Source organism: Brienomyrus brachyistius, chromosome 4 (assembly GCF_023856365.1).
Source record: "Brienomyrus brachyistius isolate T26 chromosome 4, BBRACH_0.4, whole genome shotgun sequence".
NCBI classification, from domain to species: Eukaryota; Metazoa; Chordata; class Actinopteri; order Osteoglossiformes; family Mormyridae; genus Brienomyrus; species Brienomyrus brachyistius.
The window spans coordinates 11,275,873-11,290,361 of NC_064536.1; the positions used below are offsets into that span (position 1 = coordinate 11,275,873).

The following is a 14,489-nucleotide window of genomic DNA, read 5'->3' on the forward strand; positions in this document are numbered from 1 at the left end:
AACCCGCACAGGACAGCAGTTCTGCCAGTGGGAGTTAGACCCCACACTGGCGGCCTGCGCGGTCGGAGCACTCTTGCTTCATGGGTTAGGTGGTGCTGCTGCAGCTGCTGCCTGATATTTAACCAACAGGAGAAGATCTTTAGTGAAATATGTCAGTGGAATACCTGAAGATGTGCTGTACTACTATGGGAATTTTTCTATGGAATTTTAATACAGTAAAACGGAGGATCTCTGTGGATTCGACATTATTGTGGACTTCCCGTCTCTGTGAGGTAGCCGGGTCCTTTTCTTGTTAAGGTGGCAATGGGTTGAACTCCAGGTGTTGGTATCTATGTAGGTCATCTGAAGTGAATGCAATGCAGCTTACATCACTGTGTGTAGAGGTGTAACGCAAGCTATTCTATCCACTGTTACCTCATTCAGCAGGGTTTAACTCATTATCCTGGTCAGGGACACGGGATAATAGAATGATAGCCATTTTTTATTTACTTATTTACTAGATCAGTCTATCACTTTAAAATGTTTTGTTTAATTGTGCTCAGTGTTTAAATATGGATTAAATATTGCAGTTATTTATACCTGAAGTATTTATATTTAAACTACTATCTAAATTATGGAGTTAAAGTACATGATAAAGGTCGAAATTAATATGTTAATTTATTAACAATTTGAATTTTACCGATTTAGAAAATAAGTGAAAATAAACACGAGTGTCCGAGTTTGGAGATTTTTGTCAGGATTAATTATAACGTACGTGAAAATACTTCACTGAGTAATGACTTTCTTGCAGGCCAGAATGTGAGCCACTGGTGCTACATGTAATAAAACGAATTTTTTCTAAACGAACAAGCGCCGTTGTGCTAAGAACGTAGTTCTCCACAGACATTTGACTTGAACTTTTCTGTATCATTTTATTTCAGTTCAAAATAAATTTGATTATTGGTTATTTTATTTTGGTTCTTCAACAAATATGCAAAAAACATCACTACCCTTTTTTAATTTTAGTTTCTGAGACTTTGAATTCCCCACAAAGGTTTGTCTAGTAAACTGGGTCAAATCAGGGCTATTCGAATCAATGCTGATTTTCCAACCTTCCTGTGATTCCTGATTTTCCTGGCTCACAGGTGTGAAGCCTCCAGCCAATCAGAATCTGTAATTATTAACTACCTGGTAGAATGGAGGTCCAGATTTGAAAAGCCCTGAATTAAATCGTACACCAGTAGTGAAGAATCACAGTGTACAGATTAACGGGTTAACAGCATGAAATAGTGTAAGGTAACAGGGGTCTAATTCACCGTATTTTAAATATTTTAACGAGGGAAAAAGATAAAACGCAAGTTATTTTCTCTTTATTCAGTCATTACTTTGAAGCCCTTGTTTGTGAATTATCCTCTTAAATCTAATGAGTCAGAGAAATGAAAAGCTGGTTGAATTCAATGTTACGGAAGGAATGAAGAAGCTGGTGACGTAAGTGACCATAACAGGCAAATTCAGGAACAAAGCTGCATTTCGGTGTTTCAAGAATCCATGTCTTTAAAGCTTTTAAAGTAGTCAAGAGAATTTCTTTCCCCAATTAATTCCTTTTACCTCAGTGTCCTTGATAATTTGACCTGATCTTCATTTACTGCAAATGCATCACGCCGTTTACAATGCATTTAGCAGAGGCTTTTTCATCCAAAGCAGCGTATATTAGAGTAACAGCCAGGCCCTGGAGCAATTTGTGTTCAGGAACTTGATCAAGGGCCCAGCGGTGATATTGCAGTTCTAACCACGGGATTTGAACTGGCGACCTTCTGATCACAGACACTTCCTATCCCATAGAGCCACACGGGGGCCTCCCTGTATGTACCAGCCTCTAGTCAACATTCCCTGCATATCTCCTGATCAGGGCTTAGGGTAATATGAGGAAGTATCGTCTTTGTTGAGTATTGAGTGAATACAGACGCTCCTCTACTTACGAACTTTCAACTTACGAACTTTCGGACATACGAACCAAGAGGACTGTAAGTCCAAATTATGTTCCTTGGGCTCCCGTTTCCTGTCCGCCACATAATTTTTTTTTCTTCTGCGTGCCAGTTCCAGGTAGTACGACTTCCAGCTGCTACTCCCGCCGCGCAGCAGCGTAGCGTGCGTACTACCAGCATCCTAGTACTTGCGTATACCCTTACAATGATGTTGAATAACGACTTACGAACATTTCAGGTTACGAACAGCCTTTCGGAACATATCACAGTCGTATGTAGAGGAGCGTCTGTATATAGTCTTGATGTGCTTCTAAGTGACTACCGCTGGTTTCTTAACCCTTGCCTATTTTTGACCCTGATTTGGTATTTGTTTTGCGTTGGATTGGTGTCTGAACTTACTTTGTGCTTTGGCCCTTATTTTTTGGGTTACACCTTAGTATAGTATACCTTGTATACTAAGTCTGCCTTAGTATACCTTAGTAAATCCTTGGTTTACCTGGCCTGCATTTCACTGCCAGCCGCACGTCAGTCGTCTCGGGATTAAACAGTGACCAGCTGTCTGTAATTAGCATTGGGCCATTTTAAGAGACAGCTGGTCCAGAACCCGTGGGAGGAACTGAACTAGAGAGTGGAAGGGGTCCAGGGGCTGTGTAGGTGTTTTGTCGCGCACCAGGAGTTTGTTATTCAATATGATGCGATTTTCCATATGTTGATCCCTCTTGGAGGTTAACATGTGACTTACCATTGGCACGGGGACTGAAGACGAGTCTTTCCTGAAAGTCTTCCTAGGGACAACCCGTTTCCTTGGTTCTCGGCTGGATTCAATGGAAGATTTCCAACGTGAAGAACTTGAGTCATTAAATAATGCTCCTATAAATGGAAAGCCAAATGTATAATTAAACTGCCCCCCTCCGCTTGGAGATCAGGTGCACTGTGGCATCTTTTAATATTATTGTAGCCACTGTAGTCTGATAATTTACATTAATGTCAGTATGCCAGTTGCGGTCCTTACTGTTTGTATTCTTTATCTTTTTTTTAAGAAAGCGACACTCTCCTGCGATTGAGGGACTCTCCCAGGCTACCCTGCGCCCTAACCTTTCTATTTCTGTTTCTGCATCGCCCTGCATGAAGCCTTGCAGAACACCAGAAATCAGCATTATGTCACTATACCTGTCAAACTCCATCCTCCCCAGTGGCCCGTGGTTATCTCTGGTCCCAGGGCTGTGCTAAAATAGCCAATTATGGGCTTGTGATTATAGTTACATTGCTCGGAATGGGAAGTGATCGTGCAGTTCAGCTCCGTCAGGTCAGTGCCGCTGATTTTACCATGACGGTTTGCTTGTGCGTATCCATGCATCTCACTTGCCCTACAATCTTCTCTGTCTATCTGATGGATTTAATTATATGATGATAATTCATTAATGTTTTAGATGTTAAGTATGAGTTGGTTGTAATTCTATGAATAGTTGTACATTAAGTGAGCATATCTGTGAAATAGGCACCTTTCAACTCCGGACTGCCTAGGAAAAATGACACCAGTATAAATAAAGGCTTAGATTTCATACTTAGTGTCTTAAGCTGCATAGGGTACAGTGTCTATTGAGCTCCGTATTATGTGATAATAATGAGTGTGTATGTCATGCCTAGTTATTCATATGCATACTGAAGATAAAATTATCCCTGTTACAAGATATGTAAATTAGATTTTACTTTAGTTTTTTTTCTTCCTTTTCTTCCTTTTTTCCCTGACTGTGATCATCTTTTCGTGAATATGCACTTCCCCGTAGTTCCTCTAGGTGTCCCCATTGGCATCCCAAGTTCAACAACCATGCAGTAATCAACACAGAGTATGTGAGCAGTCACACAGTTTAAGTGCTGATTATGAGGTATTGGGTTCCAAGCATTTTGTTGCCATATGGATGTTTCACGATAGTATTTTGAGGGGCTTCAATGTTTTATATGTCAGCATTTTGACATGCGTAATTTACTCACAGAATATACTGTATTTGCATGCAGTGCTCTGAAAATAGGTTTTTGAAAAACATACGTTTGAAGTTTTTTTTAAACACAAAAATAGAAGAGTGATATTCTAAATGGTCTCATATTATTGGTGCTGAGTTTGTGCTGGATAAAAGCATTTGTAGGACTTCGGGATAAATGATTTTTAGATAGGTGAAATATTTAAGAATATCGAGGCATGTCAGACTACATCAAAAGTGGCTGAGAGGCCACAGACTCCAGAGGGAGAACAGATGTGTTACATAATCTTTCAGCACCAGTCCCTTACAAATTTACATGTATGTTTTGATTGGTGTCAGACAACCAATCAATGTCCGGACTATTTCAGGACAGTCCAGTATGTCTGGTATATTGTTGTTGGTTTTGCTTATTTACGGCATGCACTTTACTCATGGAAGGTGACCGAAATAGAGCATTTGATTGTGCAGATAACAGCGGTGGGTGGTCGGCGGCTGTCAGTGTTCTCTCTTTGCTGCTTCCCTGACTGCCAGCTCTCCGTTCCGTGTCCCTCTCTGCGTCCTGACTGAAGCCAGCTTCCCACCCCCGCCAATGCGCAGAGCCACCGCGCTCCGGCAACCTGCTTATGCAAATGGAGCCGAAACGCTTTCACTCGTAGCTGCGTCGTCTCGCACATCTGAGGAGCACATGCGCGCGTGGACTCAAACAGTGACGTCATATACGCAGAAATGCGGGCGACGGCGATCGTTTAATGAGTAGCTTTATGACGGCTGTCATAAAGAGATCGTTTGAGGCGGAAGCACTTTTGACCCTTTGTGGACAGGGAGCGGAAATGCGAGTGAAGAAAAGGTGATTTCCGCACCCCGTAAATAAAGCGTGGATATAGCCATGGAGCACCACAGTTAGTGTACAGAAATCATTTGCAGTTATTATGCAGTCATTTTTCAGGACTTGGCTCTGTGTGACACTCTGTAGTCTCACACTGACGCCGATGAAAATTGAAGACAAGGTTTCGATTAAACTGTAAATGAATTTGCTCAGGGCAGTGTTGACTTCTGAGACGTGTCACCCTGACGTAGCTTCCTTCAATCTCACTGAATGACAGTATTTTTCTCTCAGACATTATTATAACGAGGCTATGCATTGAACTACCAAGCTCAGATGGTTAGATCTGTGATCAGCAATTTGCTGTAGAGCTCCTATAACAAGGCGCTTGTATATGAAGGTTTATACCTGTCCTAATGTGAACTTTCTACATACATCTTGCTAGTGAGCAGCAAGAGTAAATTATCGTTAAGAAGAATTTACTCAATTAAGCAAAGCTGTGATGGGTAACATGATTATGGAGATTATAAAATAATGAGTATAATATAAATAAAACTCAATACCACAAACTCTCAGTAATTTTCTACATCACACATAGCTTGCTGGAAGTATGTTTATATTTGGGGGGAGTTTTATGTTTTAAAAAAACATTAATAAAAAAAAAAAACCATGTGCATATCAATGCTCAGGTTTTAAAATGCATTTGGTTCTGATGAATGCGCAGTGTGGGTGAGGAAAGTAACCAGTGCAGTGAAGCAGAGTAGCAGGACACTGCACAGACGGGATGTGATCTATGGAGAGGGCATGAGAGGATGTGTGTGTACAAACCGATGTGATAAGCATGAATTAGACTGACCTACTTTTAAGTATAAAGCATTTCAGAAGATAAAAGAGGTGCTGAATTAATTATGAATGTTTTTCTCATTTAAAGAGTCTGCGGCATAGATTTGAGGAGGGGCCCTGTTTTCTGTGGCTCTGCTGGAGGCAGACAGGCAGTGTGATGTATGCAGGGCGCTGGGCCTCCGCCAGGGAGCTCGCGGGCCGAGCCGCGCTCTGATTGGGCGGCCTGGGTTGGCCCGCACCGACGAGGCTGGGGAGGAATGTAGGGGGGCTTGGAGCAGGTTAAAGATAGAGGCAGTGAAGCTCCAGTCCGTTTCCAATTTCATGTCTGCCGGCGTACGGTGTTGAGGGAGAGGGGTCTACGCGAGCCACTGTCACTGCAGAGAACAGGTGGCTTTCTGCAGTGGACACGCACACCCGCGCGGGTGGAGAGGATGGTGCACACTCAAGGGTATGTGCGAATAGGGGACAAGCACATCAACTTACTTATGTCGCAATACAGGTATCTTCACGTTTTCTGCTAGTTTTGAGTTATAGCCAGTTATCATTCGAGCTTAGGTTCAGGCTCAAATGTATTTTCCTTGTGAAGTTCAATTATAACGGTGAGTCGCGCGGTGAGTGTTCGTTTCACAGACTGAAAATATAAGCAAGCTCTAAGTCTAAACACTTCTGAATAATTTCTGGAAACTTTAGTGCTGCATACCAACTAAATGGATTCCAGTTCTGATTCAGTCGTGATTTTATTGCCTAACTATGCTCAGTCTCGTGGTTTTTTCCCTGCCTCTGTATTTTCCGATCATGTTTCGCGTTTAAGTTTTGTATCAATTCGAACAATATAACATGATTATATTTACAGCAGATATTATGGACTCTTCATGTGTTTATGCAATGGTGTTAATTTATAGCTTCTGTTTAAGCTTAGACAGTGTAAATCCAACTATTTAAATGGCAAATATTTAGCAAATGTAGGAATGTCCTATGTTTAGCAGTATGATAAGTACACTATATATAGTTAATGGAGAGTATTATTGAACATGCTATATTTGCATACTGTATCATGTGTTTCTGCGGTTTCATTGGGGGCTGCTTCACTACTTCTTCCATTTTGTATTCACTTTTAAGAGTAGAGATCCCCCCATTAACATACGCCCTCCACTTTTTGTTATCTTTCAGCATGTAGTTATTAACTGTCAAGGTTAACCGTTTAAAGTGACGTGACAGGTGTATAATGAAAGTATGCAGCTCCTGCTCTCGTATGACCTTTTTTGATGCTGCTTCTCCTGGTCTGTTGCACAGCCCTTGTTCAAGGGAGCAAGTGACACTTATTACACTGCAAATATGAATGCATGTACTGTCACAGTGAGGGAGAAAATAAAAGCCATGTAATTTTACCTTTTAAGGATTCCTTTTAAAACTAGAAAATAAGATTATAAGGGATGTATGATGCATTACTTTAATATATGATTTTGCTGATGCAACTGTGTTTATAACCTATATGCAAAAAAGCTGTTAGGTCAATGATGACGATCATACATAAAGATAAGACCAACTGGATTTTTATAAATAATTACAATTTTTTCTTGCTTGACTACTTGTATGCATATTCATATGCATTCACGCAAATCACGTCTGAGTAAAATAAATAATTACTATCTTGTGTTAAAAAAAATGTGTCTGATCATGTATAAAAATTGTGGATGCAGCCAGTCGCCCATTTTATTTCCTGTCGCTGTTATTAGCACGGATCTGGCGGAAGAGGACGTTGCTTGTGGAGACGTGTGAGAGAATCGATTGAATGATGCAGACTTTCTGATGTTTGGTGAATAACTGTGGCTACGATTGGCAGGACGTCTGGAGGAGGGAAAAAACGACGTCACCTTTAAGTTACTGTTGGATTAGCTTTAATGATTTTGGATAAAAGTCAAAACCGATAAGCAGATTGACTGCAAATTGGCTGCAGACTTTGTTCAGGTCTGAGTGCATAATCCCTTTATTATATCGAAAAACACATTATTTCCAGTAACTTTAATTAAAGTGACAATTAAAAAACAGTGATGGGGTTATTCATTTATTTTAGTTTAGGACTGCTATTGTCATCTCTGCTGTACCCATAATCTTGTTATTATGATGAAGGAGACTGGGTTGCTTGTGAATGTCGTGCAAATTAACCTGCCTGTTTATGGGAGAATGGAGAGTTTGGTTATTTTATTACTGACTGCTGCTGCATGTTTTGAAACCTGCTCAAAGCTCTTTTGTAATTTCTAGTCGTGGCTCCAGCACTGAGTGTAGTGTAGCCAGTGTTGTCATTTTATGGCAGAGGGTTTGTAAAGTAAATAAGTGATTATAATGGGGTGGCATATGTGTAGGACCATGGTGAGGGGGGAGTGGATTAAGGAGGTAGACGAAATAGAGAAACAAGGTACATTCTCCACAATGGAAAAAGTTACATTTCAGAATGAAATTAAACCAGTCCATATTTTTTACAGTGACATAGAAGCTTTTGGAATACATAACTCCTAGCTTTTCGTCAGACCTTCACTGGTGAGAAAGATGAGGTTTGAAGTTCCATACTGACTTCAGGTTCACCTGTTGGTTTTCAACAGCCAGTGAACTGCACTGGCATCCTCCTATATATCACCATTATCATACGTGCATGTTCTTGATGCATCTCACAGCGCAGGAGACAAAAATGGGGCTCATTGGTGTTTCGTGTGAATAACCTCTTTCTCACAGAATTTCTGGGGCCGGTAATGAATAAATCTCAGTGGCGTCTATGAGTGTTTTCCCCCCAGAATATCTTCATGATGTATAAATGGATAAAACTGACATGTCACTTCAGATAATAAAAAAAAAATACTGGTCAAATACCATAGTTCTTAACTTGCGACATGTAGTTGTATTGCTTTCAGATATGTCTTATTTGTTCCTCAGAACTTTGATTTAAGGCCCTGGCGCTAAGACTTTAATCCCATTTTAAGCCATTCCGTGCCAAGTGTCCTTTGCCAAAATACACGATCTGATAACCATTGAGGGCCACTCTCTCCATTCCCACAGTGTGGCATTCAGCTAAGCTACAGAGAACGTGTGTACGATGACTATCTTCTGCCCACTATTACCACCTCTACACAGGCTTAATTACTGGTTATTGGTTGTCATTTGGTCAAACCAGGAAGAGACTGGTACGACAATCAGGCACACAATGACTTTTTTTTTTAAGCCAGCTAAGGATGATGCAATATAGCATTCCATTTGGGACAAGGACTCCTTATATGTACGTTTTACATATAATAGTATGCAGCATTCTTTAATTAGGTCAAAACTCTTGATAAACAGAGCATTAAAAATAAAAAGAATTCTGTTCCATATAAGGGTAAAGCCAAACCAAACATGGGCTTATTATGGCTATGTGTGTCTTGGCTTTCCAATTATAGAATGTCTATTTGCTGAGAATTTGCAGAAGTAACTGTTGCTAAAATCCCATATTGGGGTAAAACAGAATTTGTTCAAAAATACTATTGAATGCAAAGGTAAAAGAATACAGCTGCAAATGTGAGGAAGAAGGATTTACATTTCTGCATTATATCACTCCCAAGCCTATAGAACTAGGAGGTAAAGTAAATTGTAGTCATTTTTAAAGTCTTCCTTTGGCCAGAGGGATCCTGGGTTCCAACTGGCCGGTGAGTTGGACACGCCTCCTAGAGGCTTGCAGGAAGTGAGTCCGCGTGTGATGTGGTTCTCCTTCAGACTCCCTTGGCATAGCGTGAAAGAGCGTTTCCAGGAAGTGCATAGCGTTCCACTGTAGTCTGTAGCCTTAATGATGAACATGTGACTTGATCGTCATGGCTGCGGTCACAGCATCCCGAACTACTGCCAGAGATTAAGGTGTTCCTGGAGGTCGTGGGTTTGGATGCTCATGTACTGCTGATATAAATGTAATTAAAGTCAAGCCACTCCAGGGAGTGAGCATATTCAAATCAATATGTTTATTAACATGATTTTTTTTCTTAACTCTAATGTTTACTTACATTTTCAGTTGCTGCATAAGTTGCTTACTTATAGTTTCATAACCTCACAACACATTCACTAACTTGATATTTTCCCCTTTAACTGGCTGGACATATCTACTAACTGCCTTGGTTTATTTCCCTTTATCTAACTGGACATATCCACTAACTGCCTTGGTTTATTTTCCATTTAACAGGCTGGGCATATCCGCTAACTGCCTCAGTGTTTTCCCCTTTAACTGGCTGGACATACACACTAACTGCCTCGGTTTATTTTCCTTTATCTGGCTGGACATATCCACTAACTGCCTCGGTTTATTTCCCTTTATCTGGCTGGACATATCCACTAACTGCCTCGGTTTATTTCCCTTTAACTGACTGGACATATCCACTAACTGCCTCGGTTTATTTCCCTTTATCTGGCTGGACATATCCACTAACTGCCTCGGTTTATTTCCCTTTATCTGGCTGGACATATCCACTAACTACCTCGGTTTATTTCCCTTTAAATGGCTGGATATATCCACTATAACTGCCTCAGTATTTTTCCCTTTAACTGGCTGGACATATCCACTAACCACCTCAGTATTTTTCCCTTATTCCCATATTTTCCAGCTGCCTCAGTACTGGCAGGTATGTTTGCTAAAAATGACAGCGTTTTCACCTTAGGAAGGGCATACCTGCCTCCCCTCTGTATTTTCTCTCTCTTGCATATTTATCTCTATGTCTTGATATATTTGTTGTTTTACCTGTTGAAATAGTTTGATATTTTGCTTGGCATTTCAGGTTCAGTTCTCTACCCAGGGCCCGAATCAGCTCCGAACTGCTTATTATGCAGTGTATTCTGAATTTGACGTGGTATCACAGTATTACACACATTATGCAGGTAGTACTGCTACAAGCAGCTTCTTTCAATGCTGACTCAACTGAAGCAAACAGAAAATGTACAGCGCTGTATGTTAACGGATGTCACCCCCACGATTATTTCCATTGTGATGAGGTCTGCAGGTAGATTCTGCTGGTATGTTGTGTAAAAGTTAAAAACCAACGTCTCCTCTTATAAATGTCCTGTAGACTTAGTTTTATTGTTTACAGCATAAGAAGGAAAAGATAGATTTGTAAGTAAGAGACTGACTGAGCCTTTTGAGGTTTGGTATTATTGCTGATGTGTGCAAATTCCCTGTAATAACTGCTGGATCCCCTCCCATTCATATCACTCGACACGAGGCTGAACTCTCGGCCAGGTCTCACACTTCTCACTGCATTCTGCACTTTTCAGAAAATATTTGGAATATATATTTGAAGAGTCATCAGTCAGTGGTTCTGGGGTTTATAAATGTTATGAGTTCAACAGGCTCTATTTATTCCCAGTTATAATTATATCAGGCACCTCTTTGTACTTTCATCTGCTATAATTTCTTATTTTATTTTAAATAAAAGGTCATACTGACTTAGCTTATAGTGGATACAGTGAAGGAGATTGTATTTCAAATGCTCTTTTTCTTTTTTTTCTTTTTTTACACCTTGTGTAAATGAGACCAGAACATGAGCTTGTTAGGGTAGTTAAATGCTCTTGTGTTTTCGCAGTCATTTAAATTGTAGGTAAAATAAACGATTGTGTTCAATAGGACACTCTGCACCGTAACAATGTGTAGAAATTTTTGTTTCACCATATTTTGACAACCCATTCAACAAATCACAACGTTCCAAACAGATGTCTTTTGAGGTTTTCGTAAACACCGGTGAAATTCTGTATAAAGAGATATTATTAGCGCTGTTAAATATTAGCAAGGATTCTTCAGTGGTGTTTGCTACATATGACATTTCTATTTCAGTTTTTTGTTTTATGCATTTATGCTATAATGTATTATGTGTATAATATACTGAAATAATTTTAAAATTACCAAAAAGATGCTTTTTGTGATAATATTTACTGTTTATTGTTTGTCATATGTGTCTGCAAAAACGTATTATAAAGACGTACTTATTTTGACCTTTCAATCTTATCTGTGTTATATGTGTAAAACTGCCTGATTATTATCTAGCCAGGCTGTTTAAACCTGTTATCCACAGTGGAATTAACAGCCTTTCAGTCTGAATGCGTGCTGAAATGGCTGGGTGTTGCGTCTTGTGTCTCGTACCTCTAGTGGTGCGTGCTTAACCGAGGGCTGAGTCAGAGAACCCATGCAGGGAATACACCTGCTCTCGGAATAACCGCTTGTTTATGCCTCGTATTAAAAGTAAAAGTAGCTCTATCCGTCGTCCGCTGTATCAGTATTGTGCTCTGGGCTTCATTAGCCATGTGGATTGTCTTCACGTTTGCGGGGGATGATATACAGTCAGCTCCAGAATTATTGGCACCCTTCGTGAAAATGAGCTAAAACTCACATATAAAAAGAACGGCACATGCAATAAGTGATTTGTTGGAGTTAAACAAATGGGTGAGCTTCGTGCTTTTTGCTTTCAAACAGATTTTTGGAACAAAATGAAGTTTCCCTTTAGTAACTCAATTTTTTATATAAAAAATATATATATATATGTATATATTGACACTCCAAATATCAGTAATTGGTGGAGTTTCCCCTGGCGGAAATGATTGCACACGGCCTCTTATTAACATCTATTTACACTTGTATATGGATCTTGGAGATGTTCTGCATGAAAGAGTGGTCCAAGACATTGAGCTTCTTGGGTTTTCCCTTGTGAACTGCCCTCTTCAGTTTGGAGCACAGATTTTCAATTCTAGAAATTGAATGAATCATTGCAGAACCTCGATTCTGTGTCGCTGTACCCATTTCTTTGTCGCTTTCAATGTGCGTTTCCGCTCATTGTCTTGTTGGAAGAACCAGCCATGGCGTAGTTTCAGCCTTCTGGGAGGCAAGCAGATTTTGGGCTAAAATGTTCTGGTGCACTGCTGTTGTGAAGCTGTGATCTTTGGGCTCCTCTTTGCCTTTAGCAGACTCCTCTCTGTGCATGGGGGCAGCATGCCGATGTGTCCCCTTCCTGGCAAATTTTCAACAGTTCCATTCAACTTCTGCACAATGACTTTGATTGTGCTTGTTGGTAGTTTCGACTGACTACCTTTTTTGTAACCATTCCCCAATCTACGCAGATCAACAACTGTTTTTGAGTTGAGTGCTCTTTGCCTTTATCCATGTTGATGGATGGCAAAAGGATTTTACTTGTGTATTAGTTCATAATGTTGCCACATATATTTTTGATGGAATACGTTTGTCTGGGCTGCGACATGGTGGTGCAGTCGCCACGCACTGCTAGGACCCTGGTTCGAGTCTCCACCATGGCTCCATCTCTGTCATAGTGGGGTTTACACCAGGTACTCCAGTCCAACATGCTGAGATTAATTGGCCGCAACCAATTGGTTATGCCAGGGTTTAGGCCGGCTGGGAAACCCAGAGATTATGTTCGAATTATGCCCTTAGGGGGCGCTGTTTGTGAGCACAGGTATAATTGGCTGCTGTCTGTACCAACATCGGACCATTATATGAGTGCCCTTTAACAGTGTTTGAAGGCGTGGTGGGGATTGGGTGGCCTGTTGACCCTCTGCTGAAGCGCTGGATTACAGGAGGTAGGGGTCTAGATTTGAGGATCTGTTTGGCATCTCACTATGCTGCAGTAACAGTCACAGGTGGCTTTTCATTTTGGGCATGTGAGATGGACACAAAGAGACCTATTTGTGGTACAATTCAAAAAAAATTGAATTACATTGTTCTGCCTTTTCAGTATATCTCTTCATTTTATGTTCAGTTGGGGCCTTGTATTGCATGTATTTTTTTACGAACATACTCAAAACATACACTGTTAAAATTTGCACTTAATGAACATTTCTGATTTTGTCATTATTTTACAAAAGTATTTATTGACCAAATACTGCACTTCAAAAAACAGCAGTGCAAAATCTGCTAATATTAAAATGTTAAACTACATTCAGGTTTAATCACCTCGGCCCTTAAGCTTTCCAGACATTTTATTGGATTTTTATTTTGACAGTTGTACTGCTAAATTAGTGATGGCTGTAAATTGAGAAAACATAACCTTTCTTTTCCGCCTGACGAATCCAAGTCTTCAGACTACATGTCCGCGGAAAGAAGTAAATGATCTGAATTCTTAACACATAATTTCACTTTTAAAACAGTTATTGAAAATTGGTGTTTTGTAGACAAACAGACTTAGCGCCAGGTTAAAAAGGCATAAGATTCTAGGTGGATGTTTGGCTATGCTGTGTACTTAACCAGCCAGCAAATATACGGCAGAATGCCCCATGTTTCAGCCTATCAGAATTGTTCAGTTGCCTACAGTTCCGTCTAAAGCACATGATGGCCTCAGGTTTGCCGTGACGTTCATCTCGCATATCATAGGTTAATAGGGCGGGATGTTCTTCCTGTAGCCTTATGGGAAGCGTGGTCCTGAGTTGTCCTGTTTGTTGGGGTTCTGTACTGTAAAGTACCTTGATGAAGAGTTAACCTTATTGTCGCTGCATAAGTACAAAAATGCAGTTTTGCATCTAACCAGAAGTACAAGGTACTTATGAGGTAATATTTACAAGAGGGATTGTAAATAAATTATATAAGGTTATATAAACATAAATTATATACAGACTGGAAGAAAATGGCTGGCAAGGCAACATTTACAAATAATTATAGTACAAAATAGAAAAAAAGAGTTGCTGAGTCAATATTTACATGTAGGAGTGTATAGCATGATATGCGTTTTTGTTTATTTTTGCAACAAGAAGCATATACAGAAAATCAAAATAATCTACTGTTCGGCAGTATTCACAAATAAGCTGCTTAAGGCATGCGTGAGTTAAATCCAGTTGGGTTAAAAGAATATTTTATACATTATATATTGTAAGTACAAG

The 14,489-nt window shown here is 40.0% G+C and overlaps 1 protein-coding gene across 21 annotated transcripts in view; it reads left to right on the forward strand.

Moving 5' to 3' along the window:
- The first annotated feature begins 5,898 nt into the window (after positions 1-5,898).
- The window catches only part of dtna (dystrobrevin, alpha), a 54,047-nt gene continuing 45,456 nt past the window's right edge, over positions 5,899-14,489 (forward strand). For 8 of the 21 annotated variants that reach the window (XM_049011382.1, XM_049011384.1, XM_049011386.1 and 5 more), the window contains exon 1: positions 5,902-6,108. In XM_049011382.1, coding sequence (XP_048867339.1) covers positions 6,041-6,108 — 68 coding nt within the window. In that variant the 5' untranslated portion in view covers positions 5,902-6,040. Of the gene's footprint in view, positions 6,109-14,489 lie in introns of all 21 variants that reach the window. The other 13 variants (XR_007397616.1, XR_007397617.1, XM_049011387.1 and 10 more) reach the window with 4 other exon arrangements.